At 35.2% G+C, this 22,601-nt stretch overlaps 1 protein-coding gene and 1 pseudogene across 1 annotated transcript; both read left to right on the top strand.

The window, feature by feature from the left end:
* The first annotated feature begins 12,740 nt into the window (after positions 1 to 12,740).
* On the top strand, positions 12,741 to 22,337 carry LOC134686466 (uncharacterized; annotated as a pseudogene).
* On the top strand, positions 15,213 to 18,080 carry LOC134686696 (uncharacterized). The gene is made up of 2 exons (XM_063546378.1): positions 15,213 to 15,600; positions 17,922 to 18,080. Exons 1-2 carry the CDS (start codon positions 15,268 to 15,270, stop codon positions 18,048 to 18,050), a joined length of 462 nt encoding a protein of 153 aa, XP_063402448.1. The 5' UTR covers positions 15,213 to 15,267; the 3' UTR covers positions 18,051 to 18,080.
* Positions 22,338 to 22,601: the final 264 nt, after the last annotated feature.

Below are 22,601 nucleotides of genomic sequence, written 5' to 3'. Positions count from 1 at the left end.
TGCAAAACTTGTGCTATTTTAATTACAGATGCTGAATTCACTAGCAATTTGACCAAGAAGTCATATTTTACCAGAAGTTACGATGATCTGAATTGTAAATCGATAAATGTCGTCTACGGATTAGAGTGCAACCTTTGCGGCTTGGTATACGTCGGTGAAACGAAAGGAAGGCTAAACAAACGTATGTGCGGTCATAGATCAGACATTAACCTCAATGCTAACAACATTCTATACCAGCATTTCAATCAGCCCGATCATTCCATCGTTTCTATGACAGTTCGAATTATTGAAAAAATATACCATAGCTCGAACAATCCTAATCTTTCCACGACTCTCCGTAGACAAAAAGAAGACTACTGGATTAGACAATTGGGAACTGCAACACCGTATGGCTGCAATGACAAAATTGATGGTATAGGTATTCTATCTAGTCCTTCGTGTAACTCGGTGAATGTGATGAATATTTTCAACTCGACTCCTCGACGTAGACGTAATCATGGCCATCGTCATTATACATCACCCTCTCTGCATGATGTCTCTATTAATGACTTGCTGCCATGCATACAAAAACCGTTAGGTATTCATCACATTCGCACGAAACTTTATTCATTACCCCTTTCAAAACTTCATTCTCTGTTCAATTTATGTTTGGAATCCACTGTAACAAACCCTCATTCAAACCAATACAAACTACAAGCTATAATTTCGGATATTATTAGTCACAGACTTTTCAAGCCAGTTCGCATTGGAAAAGATGAAAAAGAGAAAAGATCTTTTCTAAATCTTTCCTTTGCCAACAAAGGTCTCGGTGGCGTCAACCTAGGCAATATCCTTGATCATAAATTAGTTCAATCGAAAATTCCTCCTTATTTCAAAGACCAGTCTGTACCAATAATTTCTTATACCTATACTAAACCTATTGCAACTAAAATTTTCAATTACAAACGCGTTTTGCAGGATCTCGATATTGACGACTTCAAGTCTAAACCTCCTGATTGCACTTGTGCTAGTTCCCAATATAATCCTGCTGGTCACGTTATTGCCGGTGACCTTAACATTGTTAATAACACTTCTCTACGAAACGTGTTATCGAAAGGTCCGAAATATCGTGAGCCTAAATCCATCAATTGGAAACACAACTTTAAAATTTTGATGGATTCAGTCGAGGATTATGCAAGGCAATGGGCTAAGCGCGAGAAGGAAGACGTAGATACTCTATCCGAATGGATTAAGGCAGTGAGGTCGTTAATACAAATCAGAATTAAGAAACTGAATGGGTCCATCAATGCCCATGCTACGTCAATCTTCAAAGATCCAGATGTTGCTAAACACCTATCTGAGTGACCTCCATGATGAATATGTTGTTGTCCCCGCAGACAAAGCCCGAAATAAGATCGTTTTTATCTGTAAAAGTCATTACATTAATTGCTTGATAAACGAATTAGGTATAGACAATTCACTTGGAAACCCAACATATACCCTCATGACACTTACCAAAGAGGAAATCCTGGATAATCATAGGTCTGTTCTTTGTTCCTTTGGTATTTCAACCAAAGATGAAGAACTGGATCTTCCATCACTGTATTGGATACCTAAACTACATAAGTGTCCTTACAAACAACGGTATATTGCTGGGTCTTCGAAGCGCTCCACGAAATCCCTTTCTAAATTATTAACATCCATTTTATCAGCAATCAAAGACGGGCTTCAAAGTTATTGTGAAACTGCCTATTCTAGAGGTGGCGTGAATCAGATGTGGATACTTAAAAATTCCAAAGATCTTTTCGAGTACATACAATCTAACTCTCTATCATCTTGTAACAGTATTAAAACATTTGACTTTTCTACTCTTTACACAAGTATTCCACATTCCAAACTAAAAGACAAATTAAAAGAGTTGGTATTACTTTGCTTCATAAAAAAGAATGGCCAACGTAGATACAAGTATCTTGTCTTAGGGAGTGATAAATCATACTTTGTAAAGAACCATTCTGATTCAAACAAAAAATTCTCTGAAACCGATATTATCAAGATGCTTGATTTCTTGATTGACAACATATTTGTTACGTTCGGAGGACGTGTTTTTCGACAGACTGTCGGCATCCCAATGGGAACAAACTGTGCCCCTCTACTTGCTGACTTGTTTCTTTATTATTATGAGGCTGACTTCATGCAGGAACTTCTTAGGAAGAAAGATAAGAAGTTAGCAATATCCTTTAACTCTACTTTCCGCTATATAGATGACGTTCTTTCACTAAACAATTCAAAATTTGGTGACTATGTGGATCGCATCTATCCCATCGAATTGGAGATAAAGGATACTACAGATACAGTTAAGTCGGCTTAATATCTTGACTTACATCTAGAAATTGACAATGAGGGTCGGTTGAAGACAAAACTTTACGACAAAAGAGATGATTTCAGCTTTCCAATTGTGAACTTTCCATTTCTAAGTAGCAACTTTCCAGCAGCACCTGCATACGGGGTATATGTCTCCCAATTGATACGATATTCCCGTGCTTGCATTTCCTATTGTGATTTTCTTGATAGAGGGTTACTGCTCACAAGGAAGCTATTAAACCAAGAGTTCCAAATGGTGAAGTTGAAATCATCCCTTCGTAAATTTTACGGACGCCATCACGAGTTGGTTGACCGTTATGGAATAACCGTTTCACAAATGATATCGGATATGTTCCTTACGTCGTAACTACAATCCTCTTCCCTTTCATGATTTCGACCTACCGAATTAGACTATTTACCGGATTTGTAATCACATAAGCAACACGACGGGTGCCGCATGTGGAGCAGGATCTGCTTACCCTTCCGGAGCACCTGAGATCACCCCTAGTTCTTGGTGGGGTTCGTGTTGTTTATTCTTTAGTTTTCTATGTTGTGTCATGTGTACTATTGTTTTTCTGTTTGTCTTTTTCATTTTTAGCCATGGCGTTGTCAGTTTGTTTTAGATTTACGAGTTTGACTGTCCCTTTGGTGTCTTTCGTCCCTCTTTCATGAGCTGATATACAGACACATTATATCCGTAAACTAAATCGTGATGATACCAATAAATATTGTCTCGTGTCAATTTCATAATTCTTCCTCAAAACCCAGCTGAAAGAGTTTTTTCCCAAAACGATCTTGTTCTTGTGAAAATGCACTCAAGTAATGTAATGATAGAGAAATCTAATGTGTCGTATGGAACGCCAACACTGTCTTGTTATGACCATTTTCATTATATGATGTGCATTTACTTTTATATGATGTGCATTAACCTTTATATGCTGTGCTTTTACCTTTATATGATGTGCACTTGTCATTATATGATGTGCAAACACCTTTATATGATGTGCAAATATCTTTATATGATGTGCAAATATCCTTATATGATGTTCAAATATCCTTATATGATGTGCAAACATCATTATATTATGTGCAAACATCATTATATTATGTGCAAACATACTTATATGATGTGCATATATACTCATATGATGTCAAGTATACTTATATGATGTGCAAATATACTTATATAATGTGCAAACATTCTTATATGATGTGCAAACATTATTATATGATGTGCAAATGTACTTATATTATGTGCAAAAATCTTTATATGATGTGCAAAGATCCTTATATGGTGTGAACATATCCTTATATAATGTGCAGTTTTCTTTATATTATGTGCAAACATCTTTATATGATGTGGTTGTGTCATTATATGATGTGCTTGTAATGTTATATTATGTGGGTAGGTTTACTTCATTATATGATGTCGAAACGTCATTATATGATGTGCTTTCATCGTCGTTATGGTCAATGAACATGATTACGATTAAAATGATTACTGTCTACGTCATAACTGATTCCGATCTGCATCTGTAAACCATTAAGCCGGCTCAAATATGTATCTATCGCTAGCGAAAGTGCAATTTATAGGGGAAATGAGACAAAGCAATTTAACAAAATCAACGTTTCAAACATTTCGGTTGAAGATTAAGATCAGTTAATACAGGAGCTAGTTGAAGAAATTCCCGGCTGTGGAGAAAATGATAACAAATGAAAGAGCCTTTTATAGCTTGCTATTCGGTTTAAGCATAGGCTCCGTGTTGAAGGTCGTACTATGACCTATAAAAAGTAAAAACACAAAAATTCTGAACTCCGAGGAAAATTCAAAAAGGAAAGTCCAAAATCAAAAGGAAAAATCAAAAGTCCAAACACATCAAACGAATGGATAACAACTGTCCATTCCTGACTTGGTACAGGTATATAATTGTTTCCTCTTACAAATTATGACTTGGATGGAGAGTTGTCTCAGTGGCTCTCATACCACATCTGCTTATTTCTATTCATTGCAAAAGACACCATTGAAATCACAGTCTGTTTCAAAAATATTTCATAACAATAGCTATAAAATTATCTACTGATGCATAATATGGCGAGATGGTTTGTTTAATAAAATGTTATTGAATAATATTAATCTGTAAATGGTAAGATGTATAATGTAGTATTGAATATGTACAATGATATTAAATCTAGTATATCATATAATCTATGCCACTAAAGGAAGAGACCGATTTCATTGAGCCGCAACTCCTCTAAAAACATACCAAGTCGGAAATATTTGTGATATGACGTTTACATGTAGTGTTTTTTACTTTTAACTTGTCTTTGAACCAATCTTTTTTTTCCACAGAAATCGCCAATTATGTGAGAAAATACCATATTTCGAAGATTGCAAGCTAAGTCGACGTAGTGCCCGCGAAATGCGAAATGGCTATGTTGGTAATTAAAAACAAAAGAAAAAGTGGTATCTTTGCTAATGAGACAACTCTCCACAACAGACCAAATGACACAGAAATTAATAACTATAGGTCACCATACGGTCTTCAACAATGAGCACATATTGGCATATACAGATTGTTTATTTTCAACTTATTTTAATGGAGATTTTTTTAATTGCTAATAAAATTCTGAAACATGAGTACTAGTATGTCAACAGATTTGGATTAGCGTCAACGATTTCTGAGATACAAGGGGTTGATTCCTGATGAAGTGTTTTAGATTTATTTTTTCGTCCGATCACATCGGATTTTCCCCATTGTGGTAATGGCAACGGATTTTACGTAGACGATACAGTTATTGAGTTAAAAGGAAAAAAAACCACTGAAAATCACACTTTTTCCAATTTAGAGTATTTAATATTTTTATTTTCCAACCGAGATGAATGGGATGACGCCCGTCTTTTGCATTTTGTTCCTCTTTTTCGTCTCCTTAAAAAATAGAATAAAAAGGATTAACTTTGTCATTACTGTGTCTACCTTATTATTGTGTCATCACTCTTTGTTTCAACACTTGCCCACTCGCTGGCATCTCCGTGTATCATCGGTACAGCGGATATAGGTACTAACCAAGGGGTCGTGATCGATTTTTCGTCTGACACGGTACGAAAATCTTTGTTTTGTTTACCAATGTGCACTTCAATCTAAACATATTTGTTGTTTAAAGAAATGATTTGGTCGTAGGGTGGTGATTAGAAAAGTTTCACTATTTGCCCAAAACAAGAACCCTTACTAAAAACATGTGCAAATACTTGTCAAAGAAGTTGGCGCTCGTCTCATCCGATATGATTCGATATTCATTGCAACTCTTTTTCTGATAGAAGGCCACTGTTTGTGCGTAATAAGCATAGCTGTTTCAATAATTGGCATTGAAATATTTTGTACACAAGTTATTTTTCGATATTTTATTCCGACAAGAAGCGTTGTGTATAGCTGACCAAATGAATCCTTCTGTACGGTGTATAGTTAAATGAATGTACGGTATATAGTTTTTCACGCTTCGAAGTACCTATAAAGCTATATTCGCAGTACCGATGATACACGGTAGTAATTATAATTCGGAATACTTTGCTTGCTTGTGACAATGGTGTTCGACAAGGAGAAAACGTATCACCTTTCCTATTTTATTTACTTTTGATTGACTAAATTAATTTCTTAGTGACTAAAAATATTACAGGACTAACAGAACTATACCAGAAGATCTGGAAAGAGAATAAGAAATATATCTTAAGTGTTTTGTTATATTGTTTGCAGATGACACGGTGTTGTTGGCTGAAACAGCACAGGACCTGCAGACTCAACTCAATGTTTTCCATGATTATTGTAAGGCTTGGAACTTGAAAGGAAAGTTGTCAAAATTAAAGTCTTTGTGGGTTTTTTTTGGTGGGAAGCCAAACAATCTCTGATTTTCTTACAATGATACTAACATTAAGATGATAAAATAATATAACTAATTGGGAAATGTTGTTACTAAAACGGGAAATTTTAATATGACAAAAAACATTTATCCGATAAGGCTGTAAGCCATGTACGAAAACTTGAAAACAGGAAGGATGTATAAGATTTCTGTAAAATGTCAACTTCAGCTTGTTCGTTTTTAAAAAAAATATATATAAACACGTGCGTTTGTCCTCCAGCTGGCTTAGTAATTTTGAAACCTCTCTCTCTTGTTTTGTATATACTGTAAATATTTATTATTTTTGTCTCTGTATACTGATGTCATACATTGACTTTGCGAGACCAAATATATAGATTTAGAGGCCATAAGTATACCGGTATGGATGATTGATTGACTGTTATTTAGCGCCACTTTCAACACTTTCATGCTATTTCGTGGCGGTGAGTTTATATTGGTGGAGAAAGCCGAAGTGCCTGGAGAGACCCCCTGACCCTCGTTTGGAAAACAGACAATTCTGGTCAATTAAGATTGGAATCGAGCTGACCTGCCACGTGCGGAATTGAAATCGCACACCTAAGTGTTGACATGCTAGTGATACAGCAGTTCGACTACTTATAAAAAAGAAGATGTGGTATGACTGCTAAAGAGACAACTCTCCAAAAGAGGTCTAAATGACACAGAAATTAACAATTATAGGTCACCGTACGGCCTTCAACAATGATCAAAGCCCATACCGCATATTCAACTATAAAATGCCCCGAAATGACGTCAATGTAACCACTCGACCACCGAGCGCCCATCACTTTCACCCGAAATGGATTAAAGGAGATATGGAATGAAGGTGAACTCTGTGCATTACATTTACGTGGAGCTTTTTATCATGTTTTTGTGCATATATTTCACAGTTTCAACTGTAGATGATTATGGGTGGATTCCTGAGGTCCAGCGGCAAATTGATGTATGCATATTCGTACAAGAACATGTTAATGTGATATGAATATTAACCCTGTTTTGAACTAGACCGACACCCTGAGCCAGATTTTTTAACATGCTAGTTCAAACGGTAGCATTCCGAAGGAAGACATTATATTACCTTACCGGGACACATTTTTCTGATTCCGAGCCGACCAGCTTTTGCTCTTAATCCTTAATCCCGCGTGCTTATATAATTAGCTGGGAGGCAGCATGAAAACATGAATGTTAAAGTCTTTGGTTTTGACCCGGCCGGGGTTCGAACCCACGACCTCTCTCACTCAAGGCGAACATGCTACGCCGAAAGGGGGGGGGGGGGGCACGTTGTTTTGAAAATGTTTGATTCTAAATTTCTTGAAAGAGATTTTATCTATTTCAGAAGGGAAATAGTTTGTTTCCATTTAAAATGAGGAAAAAATTTAACAATGATGAAACTTAAAAAAAAAATAAACCATGTTTTTTGTGTTTTTTTTTTTATTATTAATTTCGAACAAGGAATACACGTGCTCCTTCCCTCAAACTAGAGTCGGCGTCTACCACATTTATTTATTAATATATAATGTACATATCATCTGTTTAAGCGTTGGATACAGAGATCTGACAACACGTCATTTTATTTTCTGTCCTTGTATATATTACATCAGCCAATGAAATTTCAGCTTTCAAATTTTTGAAGGTGTGTATCAATCCAACAAACCGGAGAATTGAACGTTTTTATCTGGTGTCTAAATGAACTTGAAACACTGCATTTATTTATTTTTTACTGAGACCTGTTGTTCTCTTACAAATAGAGATTGGTGTTTTGAATTTTTCAAAGTGAAGATTTACGGCAGCGGCTTTTAATATTTTGCGTTTATCCTGGAAACATAATAGATTTTTAAAAAAAATAGTGGAATGTGTCTGAATTATACTCTACAGTAAAGGTTCTTTTTGGGCAATTTTGGCTTTTCAGAGTTTTGTTGTCTTATTGGATATTATCTTGATAACTAATAATAGAGAGACCTTTTCTTGCAAGGTATAGACAAGCACATATATAATCAAAGTACTGAAGTATGAAAGTTGTTTGCAACTTCAGGGAACTTAATTAGTTTGGATTTGCCGTTTGTGGTTTCATTAATTTTTACCAAGCCTTCATTCAATAATAGCTACAGATGAAAAATTTTCTGCTAAAAGAAATTGTTGAAACTAAATTTTCAGGTTTTAACAATTCAGGTTAGCGAAACGAGGCGTAAATATTGATGCCTACGGTTGACGAAGAATTCGCCATGACATTATACCGCGGCAAATTTATAACTATATAAAATTGAATGTCACTTTTCCATTCCAAAAATGATAAAATGAAAGGCCCCTTTTATTTTTTCCTATCGCCTCTTTTTTTTTTTGGTTTCAAATGACCGGTTCCTTATATGAACTATTACTCTACCAGAGTCCGGTTTTTTTCCCAATTGTTTGTGTCAATCTTGAGAATATACAAAGAGAAACTCCAACAGCTAAAATGATCAGAAAGGCAATATTTACATAAATGGCAATACTAAACTTCGTGTATTATCTTCTAAAAATATAGAAAAAATGCTTACGTTAGGTATACTGAAATTGACAAATATAATGCCTTCCCTCGTTAAAACGTTCATAGAGCATGACATAAAAGAATTATTTATTTAATTTAATAACCTTAACCGTATGGTAGACTTCGTATGACTATGTTTATTATTAAAGACCCGTCGATTTAAACAAAACTTTGCAATTCATATATATTTTTACAATTTTCCAACAATATCAGATGAGTTTTTTTGCATATTAAAACGAGGTACTAACATGGCAAGGTTTATCTCAAGTCTCAACCATTTTCTAGACGGCAGCTACAGATTTGACCTAATTAGTAGTTACGGTCACAGGCCCTTGTCTCAGAAAAAAAATCCTATATACCTTATTATAACACAAGGTACTTAACTTGCATTTTAGAAAAATGTTGGGTGGTGACGAAGTTCCGTTATATGCCGCTTTATAGGCTGTTAATCCCACTAAAGCTTGTTATATCGTAAATCTAAATTGATTTATCTTTACAATGGTGTATTACATGCCTATATTTATTGTCGGAATCATCCGTAGCAATCCTACCAAAGTATATCAATCGTTATAATTTTGCAAACCGCTGAAGAATTGGCAATAAACGGCCGCAGTAAATGATTTATTATAAAAATCGTTTTAAAAAAAACCTGTTAGTATTCGTATGAATAGAACTTATCATACAGTTAGTAAAATTGTATGATATACCGTGAAAAAAATCTAACAAGTGTTGTTTGTGGTTAGCCTCATTGGTCAATTTACCTAGCGGAAGTACATGTACATGTGACCATAGTAGAATGGTCATTCTTTCAATATCCCCGGAGGTAGAAAGACGTGTCTACTGGAGAACGACAGCCGTACTGAGACTTACAAAGGTAACAAATCTTTTTTATTTAAAAAAAATAAATAAAAAAAAATGCCTAGGTGCCATAGACCTTGGTGGTCATAAGACTTGGTGGCTATTAATGAGATTTATTAGACCTTGGTGGACAAAAGCCTAGGTGGCTAATATGAGATATGTTATGACCTTGGTGGTCAGGAGCCTTGGTGGCTATATATTTTTTTATATTGGTGTTATTTTATTAGAATATAATGAAAGAGTACGTGCCGGTTTTTTCAGAATTTAGTGAATAAATGTTAGAATGTCGAGAATAAGATAGGACCACGTTTGACCGCTCGGGTTGCACGTGGGAAGCATGCAAATATGTGAACAGAAAAGTATGGTAATATGTTGGTACTTTATTATATTATAGTAAGAATACATTTAATGCTGCATAATTCAAGTAGCCATGCGTGTTATTTAATGTAGCGGGGTTCTACTTTTGAACAGAAATATGAAAAGAAGTAGTTTTTATTTTACGAAAACCGTTTAGTTTATATCTAGTTCAATTTGTTAACCGTTCTATTTTCTATTTACGCGGTCTGTTTGATTTCTTCAGTTGTGCGTGTTTGATTAATCAATATTAGAGCTGGTTTATTTATGCATGTAGAGCGGGACTTTGGTTTGATTGCTTGCTTTGTTGGTATATTGTATAATATATAGTTATTTGAATAACTTCTAATCAAATTTAAATATACTATATTTACCATATATACTGTTTGAAGATTTGTATCTTAATTACAAAAACTTGAGTAAACGTTTTTTAAAAGCAAGCATGCCAACCAAAGTTTTGCTCTGCAAACATTGTGAAATTAGCTGTATGCAATGTTAATAGAATGATGATACTTACTATATAAATTCTTTTGGTTGTTTATTTATAGATGTTGTTGCCACCAGTCCTAAAAAAGCGATATAGTTTAAAGGGAATGAAACTAGTTCAAGTAATCAAACGCATAAGACCAGGGCAGCCGGAATCAGTAAAAGGATTAGCTAGAATGAATAAAGAGCTGAAAACTGAAAATTTGAACATGGAGGAGATAGCGCAACATGTAAAGGTGCTTACTGGGGAGGACTTGGATGAAATTTGCCAGTTGTCTGGGAGAAGTGATGACGATGTGGGTGAGGCCAGGTGGATCCTCCACTCACTGATTATATATGCAAATGAGTTTGGACAGCCGAAGGGTCAAGATCTGCAGGTTTCGGAAGGAGACCCTGTGAGTTATTTATTTTTTCTATATTTAATATTCCCCAGCGCGGTTTTTTACTTGCATTTTATATTCCCGGGTTACAGCTAATTTCCTAATGCATGTGAAGCAGGACTTTGTTTGGCTTGCTTGCTTTGCGTGTATAATTGTTTATACAAGCTTTGTAAATAAGATTCGCATCTTTAAACAATATATACAGGCATAGTTTAATCGTATATATCATATTTGAATTTAATTGGGTGTTATCCTTAACCCCTTCCTGTTCCCATCGGTACTCTGGTACCGATGGGCTATATTTTTGGGTAACTAACTTGCGCAAAGTATTGAATCTTTGACATTTGTTGACGTACAGAAGTTGTTGATGGCTCAAATCAATCCCCTATATCACAGCTGTGTGATTAGTGGTGCCTTAAACTTCTTCCGAGTACGGTTTGGTATCAAATCGCCCCTAACGGACATCGTTTTCTCCTGTAAAAACCGTGTTGTTTTTTTTAATTTGAACTTAATGTTTCCGTCGAGTATGGGAAAATAAACTGTTGATTTTAGTGGCAATATGACTTTTTTTATCAACTTCGCCGTGTATTTTTGAGGGAAACTATTCAAAGTATGATTAAAACTTGTACTTAAGTGAAAAAAGTGATTGAAAGTGTACCAACGCAATCATTTACTTGAAATGCACTCTCAATTTGTGGTCATTTCTTTCCAAATTAATTGAAAAAAAGACAAAAAAGACAAAAAGTCATGAATTTTTTTTTTTCGAAGTTGAAATAGATGTAACAGAACATTGTTTCTGAAGTGCCTGGTTATGGAAATGTCGAAAACACTTTTGTTCAAATAAAGAAACCGGTAAACGTCTAGAAAAAAATGGCAGACTAAAGTATGATATCATCCTATATTTGCTCAAAATAATGGGTTTTACAACAATTCTATGTTAAATCGAGACTTAATTTCAAAACGAAAACAGTAAACAGGCTGATTATTTGATTACTTTCACTTCGTTGCTTTATGAAAGAGCTAAGTATTAAAATTTCATCATTTTAAACTGGAACTCCCGTGGTTCAGTGGGAAGCTGCACTAGCCCACATCAGGAAGATTGCATGTACGAACCTCAAAGACGTGTCTACTGGAGAACGACAGCCGTACTGAGACTTACAAAGGTAACAAATCTTTTTTATTTAAAAAAAATAAATAAAAAAAAATGCCTAGGTGCCATAGACCTTGGTGGTCATAAGACTTGGTGGCTATTAATGAGATTTATTAGACCTTGGTGGTCAAAAGCCTAGGTGGCTAATATGAGATATGTTATGACCTTGGTGGTCAGGAGCCTTGGTGGCTATATATTTTTTTATATTGGTGTTATTTTATTAGAATATAATGAAAGAGTACGTGCCGGTTTTTTCAGAATTTAGTGAATAAATGTTAGAATGTCGAGAATAAGATAGGACCACGTTTGACCGCTCGGGTTGCACGTGGGAAGCATGCAAATATGTGAACAGAAAAGTATGGTAATATGTTGGTACTTTATTATATTATAGTAAGAATACATTTAATGCTGCATAATTCAAGTAGCCATGCGTGTTATTTAATGTAGCGGGGTTCTACTTTTGAACAGAAATATGAAAAGAAGTAGTTTTTATTTTACGAAAACCGTTTAGTTTATATCTAGTTCAATTTGTTAACCGTTCTATTTTCTATTTACGCGGTCTGTTTGATTTCTTCAGTTGTGCGTGTTTGATTAATCAATATTAGAGCTGGTTTATTTATGCATGTAGAGCGGGACTTTGGTTTGATTGCTTGCTTTGTTGGTATATTGTATAATATATAGTTATTTGAATAACTTCTAATCAAATTTAAATATAATATATTTACCATATATACTGTTTGAAGATTTGTATCTTAATTACAAAAACTTGAGTAAACGTTTTTTAAAAGCAAGCATGCCAACCAAAGTTTTGCTCTGCAAACATTGTGAAATTAGCTGTATGCAATGTTAATAGAATGATGATACTTACTATATAAATTCTTTTGGTTGTTTATTTATAGATGTTGTTGCCACCAGTCCTAAAAAAGCGATATAGTTTAAAGGGAATGAAACTAGTTCAAGTAATCAAACGCATAAGACCAGGGCAGCCGGAATCAGTAAAAGGATTAGCTAGAATGAATAAAGAGCTGAAAACTGAAAATTTGAACATGGAGGAGATAGCGCAACATGTAAAGGTGCTTACTGGGGAGGACTTGGATGAAATTTGCCAGTTGTCTGGGAGAAGTGATGACGATGTGGGTGAGGCCAGGTGGATCCTCCACTCACTGATTATATATGCAAATGAGTTTGGACAGCCGAAGGGTCAAGATCTGCAGGTTTCGGAAGGAGACCCTGTGAGTTATTTATTTTTTCTATATTTAATATTCCCCAGCGCGGTTTTTTACTTGCATTTTATATTCCCGGGTTACAGCTAATTTCCTAATGCATGTGAAGCAGGACTTTGTTTGGCTTGCTTGCTTTGCGTGTATAATTGTTTATACAAGCTTTGTAAATAAGATTCGCATCTTTAAACAATATATACAGGCATAGTTTAATCGTATATATCATATTTGAATTTAATTGGGTGTTATCCTTAACCCCTTCCTGTTCCCATCGGTACTCTGGTACCGATGGGCTATATTTTTGGGTAACCAACTTGCGCAAAGTATTGAATCTTTGACATTTGTTGACGTACAGAAGTTGTTGATGGCTCAAATCAATCCCCTATATCACAGCTGTGTGATTAGTGGTGCCTTAAACTTCTTCCGAGTACGGTTTGGTATCAAATCGCCCCTAACGGACATCGTTTTCTCCTGTAAAAACCGTGTTGTTTTTTTTAATTTGAACTTAATGTTTCCGTCGAGTATGGGAAAATAAACTGTTGATTTTAGTGGCAATATGACTTTTTTTATCAACTTCGCCGTGTATTTTTGAGGGAAACTATTCAAAGTATGATTAAAACTTGTACTTAAGTGAAAAAAGTGATTGAAAGTGTACCAACGCAATCATTTACTTGAAATGCACTCTCAATTTGTGGTCATTTCTTTCCAAATTAATTGAAAAAAAGACAAAAAAGACAAAAAGTCATGAATTTTTTTTTTTCGAAGTTGAAATAGATGTAACAGAACATTGTTTCTGAAGTGCCTGGTTATGGAAATGTCGAAAACACTTTTGTTCAAATAAAGAAACCGGTAAACGTCTAGAAAAAAATGGCAGACTAAAGTATGATATCATCCTATATTTGCTCAAAATAATGGGTTTTACAACAATTCTATGTTAAATCGAGACTTAATTTCAAAACGAAAACAGTAAACAGGCTGATTATTTGATTACTTTCACTTCGTTGCTTTATGAAAGAGCTAAGTATTAAAATTTCATCATTTTAAACTGGAACTCCCGTGGTTCAGTGGGAAGCTGCACTAGCCCACAGCAGGAAGATTGCATGTACGAACCTCAAAGACGTGTCTACTGGAGAACGACAGCCGTACTGAGACTTACAAAGGTAACAAATCTTTTTTATTTAAAAAAAATAAATAAAAAAAAATGCCTAGGTGCCATAGACCTTGGTGGTCATAAGACTTGGTGGCTATTAATGAGATTTATTAGACCTTGGTGGACAAAAGCCTAGGTGGCTAATATGAGATATGTTATGACCTTGGTGGTCAGGAGCCTTGGTGGCTATATATTTTTTTATATTGGTGTTATTTTATTAGAATATAATGAAAGAGTACGTGCCGGTTTTTTCAGAATTTAGTGAATAAATGTTAGAATGTCGAGAATAAGATAGGACCACGTTTGACCGCTCGGGTTGCACGTGGGAAGCATGCAAATATGTGAACAGAAAAGTATGGTAATATGTTGGTACTTTATTATATTATAGTAAGAATACATTTAATGCTGCATAATTCAAGTAGCCATGCGTGTTATTTAATGTAGCGGGGTTCTACTTTTGAACAGAAATATGAAAAGAAGTAGTTTTTATTTTACGAAAACCGTTTAGTTTATATCTAGTTCAATTTGTTAACCGTTCTATTTTCTATTTACGCGGTCTGTTTGATTTCTTCAGTTGTGCGTGTTTGATTAATCAATATTAGAGCTGGTTTATTTATGCATGTAGAGCGGGACTTTGGTTTGATTGCTTGCTTTGTTGGTATATTGTATAATATATAGTTATTTGAATAACTTCTAATCAAATTTAAATATACTATATTTACCATATATACTGTTTGAAGATTTGTATCTTAATTACAAAAACTTGAGTAAACGTTTTTTAAAAGCAAGCATGCCAACCAAAGTTTTGCTCTGCAAACATTGTGAAATTAGCTGTATGCAATGTTAATAGAATGATGATACTTACTATATAAATTCTTTTGGTTGTTTATTTATAGATGTTGTTGCCACCAGTCCTAAAAAAGCGATATAGTTTAAAGGGAATGAAACTAGTTCAAGTAATCAAACGCATAAGACCAGGGCAGCCGGAATCAGTAAAAGGATTAGCTAGAATGAATAAAGAGCTGAAAACTGAAAATTTGAACATGGAGGAGATAGCGCAACATGTAAAGGTGCTTACTGGGGAGGACTTGGATGAAATTTGCCAGTTGTCTGGGAGAAGTGATGACGATGTGGGTGAGGCCAGGTGGATCCTCCACTCACTGATTATATATGCAAATGAGTTTGGACAGCCGAAGGGTCAAGATCTGCAGGTTTCGGAAGGAGACTCTGTGAGTTATTTTTTCTATATTTAATATTCCCCAGCGCGGTTTTTTACTTGCATTTTATATTCCCGGGTTACAGCTAATTTCCTAATGCATGTGAAGCAGGACTTTGTTTGGCTTGCTTGCTTTGCGTGTATAATTGTTTATACAAGCTTTGTAAATAAGATTCGCATCTTTAAACAATATATACAGGCATAGTTTAATCGTATATATCATATTTGAATTTAATTGGGTGTTATCCTTAACCCCTTCCTGTTCCCATCGGTACTCTGGTACCGATGGGCTATATTTTTGGGTAACTAACTTGCTCAAAGTATTGAATCTTTGACATTTGTTGACGTACAGAAGTTGTTGATGGCTCAAATCAATCCCCTATATCACAGCTGTGTGATTAGTGGTGCCTTAAACTTCTTCCGAGTACGGTTTGGTATCAAATCGGCCCTAACGGACATCGTTTTCTCCTGTAAAAACCGTGTTTTTTTTTTAATTTGAACTTAATATTTCCGTCGAGTATGGGAAAATAAACTGTTGATTTTAGTGGCAATATGACTTTTTTTATCAACTTCGCCGTGTATTTTTGAGGGAAACTATTCAAAGTATGATTAAAACGTGTACTTAAGTGAAAAAAGTGATTGAAAGTGTACCAACGCAATCATTTACTTGAAATGCACTCTCAATTTGTGGTCATTTCTTTCCAAATTAATTGAAAAAAAGACAAAAAAGACAAAAAGTCATGAATTTATTTTTTTCGAAGTTGAAATAGATGTAACAGAACATTGTTTCTGAAGTGCCTGGTTATGGAAATGTCGAAAACACTTTTGTTCAAATAAAGAAACCGGTAAACGTCTAGAAAAAAATGGCAGACTAAAGTATGATATCATCCTATATTTGCTCAAAATAATGGGTTTTACAACAATTCTATGTTAAATCGAGACTTAATTTCAAAACGAAAACAGTAAACAGGCTGATTATTTGATTACTTTCACTTCGTTGCTTTATGAAAGAGCTAAGTATTAAAATTTCATCATTTTAAACTGGAACTCCCGTGGTTCAGTGGGAAGCTGCACTAGCCCACAGCAGGAAGATTGCATGTTCAAACCTCAAAGCCGGAGGTGAAAAAATAATTTCCTATATTAAATGAAACTTAACTTAACTTTACTTTCAATTTCAAAAAGAGGGTCATGAATTCATACAAAAGTCAACTTAAAAACAATGTTTGTATGTTTTTTAAAGAATGTGTGTCCTAATTGCACACCCCCCCCCCTTAAACTAAAACATCATAGGCCCAAAACACCAAAGTAATTATTGGTCATTCATTGAATCTTTACTTTCAATGTCAAAATTCTATGTGCTGCTTGGAAAAACATAATTTAAGCTAACATTTGTGTCAAGTATAAGATTTTTGACGAAAAAACGGCTGAAAACCGTTATTTTGTATGTTGCGGGCATCAACGTTTGGGGGGCATATAGCACGTATTTCCTCCAACAATACCATAATGGTAACTTTCCTGTGTCTATCAGACTTAGGACATTGCTTTGACACTAAAACTTTATCCTATTAGCCCTTATAAAAGTTTCAACACGACCTTTTTCGGAAGACTTTTGTATTTTTTTACTTTTTTTTCGCAAGTCACGTGACTTTTGGACAGATAACACGTGACTTCAAAAGACAAAATTTCTGATATATTATATTTTTTGAAATATTTTATCAATTATCTCTCAAATGGACCTAAAACGACCTTTATGTAAGCCTCAGTGCGAATGCTATATGCGATTGAACTTTGATAGTGTCTTTCCATAAGTTTACGTCCAATTTGGCGGAACGTGAAAGGGTTAAGATTGTACAATATAAAAACAAGGCGAACAAGCTAACCAAGGTTTTGATTTGCATGCATTGGGAAATTGGCTGTAATCATTCGTGTTTATTTATATTTAAAAAAAAAAAAAAAAAATAGATCAATACGATGCTTTGTAATAGTTTTTTCCAGATTTTCACTTTATGTATTTGCATTATTAAATATAAAACTAAAGTATTTATGACATTTTAGAAACACACAGCTGAAATTAATTACTAATCAATACACGAAGATTAATTTAATGGTTGAATAAGAATGAATCTACAAAAGGTCACGTGTACTGTTACACAGGAAACAATAATAAAGGTGATAAATAAAGCTACCCAACTCATATGCTATTATATTGACTTTATTCATGCTTATTAGAATAAAATGAATAAACATTTTGAGCTTGAAATAGAATATATGTAATTTTTATTGAAATATAATGTTTTCATTATTCAAATGGTTTTTTACATGAATGTTTTATAGGCTCCAATACAAAGTACTTCTGATATGGACACTCAACCAAAGGCTGGAAAAGGAAAACCCGACGTGTCCACTGAGAGTGATAGCTTAGAGGATAGGATAGCTTCCTTGGGGAAAAAAGACCAAAGTTGAAATAATAACAGAGCTGAAGGACAAGGTGAGGACATTATGCTTGCAGCAGAGTCCAAGCGACTCTCTAATTCTGTTAACGTTAGATGAACTTGCAAAATTTTCCAAAAAATTAGATCATGATGATGCGGACGTTTATGAAGAGCTGGCTAGGCAGGCAAACAGGCACTACTCCAAACTGGATATTTCTAGTTTGTGCCTATCAGTTTTAGGTGGGAAAGCCGTTGATACGATAACGAAGGCTATTTCTAAATGTTTGAAAGAGAAACAATCGGAGAACAAAAATGATGGTACCACTGTTCAGGGTAGTGATAATGCTCCAAAGCGGGAGGAATCCCCTTTGAGTAATTTGTACCCACAATTCCCAAACCCGCTTATGTATTCCATGTATCAGCCAAATTATCTACCTCAAGGTGCGCAACCGTATGGTAATTTTACAGCGGGGGGTTACAGGAATACAAGGCCCATGGGGGCTAGGTTTGGATTCCGTCCTAGAGGCGCTTGTCACTTTTGTGAAAGTACTACACATCAGATAAAGGACTGTAAAAAAGATGAAAGCGGCCAAAGGAAAATGAATGATAAATTTAATTTGTTGATAACTATTTATCTTTTGTAATAAAACAAAATAATGTAGCAGAATTATTTGCATAGTGTTTTTATTCTATTTATTTGCTATTTGGTTTTCAAACCAAACATGCTACTGTATGGTAATTTGAGAATTTCTTTGTCTACAGTCCAAGGGGCACTGATCCCCTAGTGGTTTTTCCACGCGGGTTGCAGGTGAAGGAATTCTTCCTTTGAGTGTAATTTATGCTGGTTTTCATTTAAATCAAAGTAGTTTCTTTGTTATCTACAGGGAACTACGGATACAACTATTGGGGATTCTTTTGTACAAATCCCAGAGTGGGAGTTAGAAAGTGGATTTGATCCTTTGAATGTAACAGTAAGGGAAAAACCAGCATGGCTAACAATTAAAGGCAGAGTTCCTTCACTTACAAACCTCAGTCCACGTGCGGAAGAGGTCTATCATGATAATGTTTTGTTTGATATAGACTCTTTACAATTACGTGACCCTGATAAATTTGTCTCTGGACAGTTACATAATTGTGTATCAGAATGGAGGCTTATTATTGATGAAAATGCACATCAAGACGTGGTGAAATGGCTTGAAGATGGAGTTGATGTTGCAGAGTTTTTTCGACGTTTTAAGGGAAACTTTAAGGGAAGAAATTATGACTCTGAAATACCCCCTAGAAATTATTTTCAGAATGCAGCTATTTGTAAAAAATACTCTGCTTTTATATCAAAAGAATTGTGCGAGAGAATTTCAACTGGGTGCATCAAACTTTTGGGAAGGGTAGGTGAATGTCAACCCCCTAAAGTTATTATGCCGTTAACTGTAGAACCAAGTGAACCACGGTTATGCCATGACGAAAGATATCTTAATTTATGGGTCAAAGATTTACCTTTTCATTTGGAGAATTTGAAAAATGTTCATAGGTTGGTTCAAGAGAATGCTTTGATGATAACATGTGATGAAAAGTCAGGCTATGACCATGTCAATTTGCAAGAATCATCTCAGACATATTTTGGTATTCAATTTGGTGGTTTTTATATGACATATACTACTCTACCGTTTGGATGGAAAGCGTCGCCGTTTATTTACCAATCGATAGGAATTTGCGTGACCTCTTATTTAAGACAGCTAGACGTCATAAATACATTGTATATCGACGATAGGTTTGTTGTTACAGGTGGAAGTAAGAATAGCGATGATGCTATGCTTGAAGCAAGTAAAATAACCTATATGGCGTTGCAGTTGCTGACAAGGCTAGGTTATACACTGTCTCTTAGTAAATGTTCACTGATACCTGGCACATGTAAGAAATTTCTTGGTTTTTTAGTTGACTCTGTTAAACAGGCGTACATACTTCCTGATGATTAATAACTGAAATTTATTGATTTGAGGAAATCTATACTTTTAATGGATGAGGTTGACTTGAGGACACTGCAAAGATTTTGTGGTAAATGAATGTTTTGACATTGGCTGTTCCAGGGTGCAAATTGTTTTGTTGGGAAGTGAATGCTGCAACATCTACTTGTGTTAAAAACAGTAGAAAGGTTAAGGTATTAGGACCTTTGAGGGATGAACTAATGCATTGGCGTTTTCTTGATACTTGGACTGGATATTCCAAATGGAGGTCTGAATTTTACAAGGTGATTGAGTTGTCGACTGATTCCTCTGGTTTCAGGTATGGCGCTTCAGTGAAGCTTGAGGCGAGTACAATGACATTGGGAGACTATTGGGATACAAATGACTGTAGGCCAATTCATGAGAAAGAGGCTGATGCTGTCCTTAAGTCGTTACAGTCTTTAGACAGTTCTTTGCAAGATTGTAGGGTAGATTTGTTTACAGACAACATGGCTGTTATAGCGGCATGGGAAAACCAAGGTTGCAAGTCTAGAGCTTTAGGTTGCATCATGAAAGAAATATTTAGCCATGTGTCAACTTTTAACATTGATTTACATTTGAAATATGTCCCTTCATGATTAAACGAAGCGGATGCCCCATCAAGATTAACTAATACCGCGGATTCAATGTTAAGTGAGGAGTTATGGTTACTGGTAGAGTCTTTGTATGGTCCCCATTCAGTTGACCTAATGTTTTTGGATTCTAATGTCATGAAGTCATCTACAGGTGTTCCACTGAAACATTTTACGCCATGGCCTACCCCATGTTCCGCAGGAAATAATTTGTTCTCACAGAACCTGAGGAGTGAGCAAGATCCGTATGTTTACCCACCTTTCGTACTTGTATTTCCAGTATTGAGTCTGTTGCGAGAGCAGGGCATTTCTTGTATAATTATTGTCCCCGAAATGCGACCTTTACCGATATGGTGGCCAATTTTGAAATATTACTCCGTGGAATCGGTATGCCTTGGTATGAAAGGTGACAAAGGTGTAGTCAAGACGCCATCAAAACGTGGCTTTATTCTAGATAAAGTGGGATTAAGGTGGTCATTGTTTGCATTTAGGATCTTATTTTCACGAAGCTAGAGTATCTACTGTTTTATATATAGTAAATATTCCAATGGTATGTTGTAGGGTGCTGACATTATTATAGACTGGCAAGCAATAAATGATCGGACAACAGATTTGGATGAAAGGATGACTTCTTCTTCCGACTATAAAAGAAAGAACAGTTTGTTTGAAACTTTTCTTTGTTTTCTTGAAAAATCACCTAAAAAGCCTTCGCTAGCGACATGTGGACCAAATGATGTAAGAATTTTTTTGGTTTGGAAGGATAAGTTTGGAAAAACTACTGTCCATGATATTAACTGTCAATATTTGGGATTAAAGGGTATGTTTGATTAGCTTCGGCAACAGTAGAAGGTCTCATTAACCAATTGGTAAATTTATTTGATGATAAAGGGTTGGGTAGAACTTGGTGTGATGTGGAAAGAAAAGGAAATCCGGCAGTTTCGCCTGTAATCAAAGAGTATCTAAAATTGGTGCAAGTTGAACAAGCTAAGGCGCATATTCTACCCAAACAGGCGAAGCCTATATTTTTGACAAAGATTAGATCTATTAGAGCTTTTATTTCTCGGGAACTTCAAAAAGACGGTTCTAAGCTTAAGGAAAAATTTGTCCTTTACAGAGATCAAGCTTGGTTTAAGTTGCAGTATTTTGCTGGCGATAGAGCAAGTGATCTCTCTATAGTTGTTGCACAAGAGGTGAAGTTTCTTAAAGACTTCAAGGTTTGTTTTCCAGCATACGTTTGGTAAAACTCTCCGAGGTAAAAAGGGTAGAAGTAACTCGTTCGTCATCAAGAGATGCGATGACAATGTAGTTTGCCCGGTAAAAGGATTGTTGGATTTTGTTCAATTTGCCCACTCGTGTAATGTGGATTTGACAAAAGGCTACTTGTTTAGGGTAGTTTCAGAAAGTGGTAGGGTGTTGGAGAAACCAGTTAGTTATTCTGTGGTATATGAGAGATTACGATACTATCTGTCGACTCTGGGTATATATGAAGGGGAAACGCCTCATAGTTTCCGGTCTGGTTGTACTGTTACTATGGCTTTGTCTGACTCAGCTAGCAATGTTGACGAGGTGATGAATCACGTTGGGTGGTTCGGTAAGGCAAGTGCGGAATATTATGGTCGTGTAAATACACTGATTGATTCTGAAATTGTGGCTTCGAATCTTGCGGCGTCTGTTAGCCAAGCCGAAAATATTGAACTACAATATAGAGAGAAGGCAGATTTTTCCGGGCTAAAAAGGGTTTTTTAAATGACAATCTTAATGGTAATAGGTTAGGATTTCATACAATTTGTATTTTGTTGTGTACCTATGATTTATAGAATTAATGCTTATATATGTTGAACTTAATGTTGGTCTTGTAATTGATGGCAATTAAAAGATTTAAGTTCATAAAGATTTTTTGTTTTGAGTATTGGGAATAAAAGTGTTATTATTTATGTGATTGCGAAGTATTTTTCTAACTCTTGTGTGAGTTACCACGTATGATTTTGTAAATTGCAGAGTTTTCTCCCA

The sequence above is a fragment of the Mytilus trossulus genome, chromosome 10 (assembly GCF_036588685.1).
Source record: "Mytilus trossulus isolate FHL-02 chromosome 10, PNRI_Mtr1.1.1.hap1, whole genome shotgun sequence".
Lineage (NCBI taxonomy): Eukaryota > Metazoa > Mollusca > Bivalvia > Mytilida > Mytilidae > Mytilus > Mytilus trossulus.
Note: the sequence above shows the minus strand (reverse complement) of the source record. Positions and strands in the feature narration are given on the sequence as shown.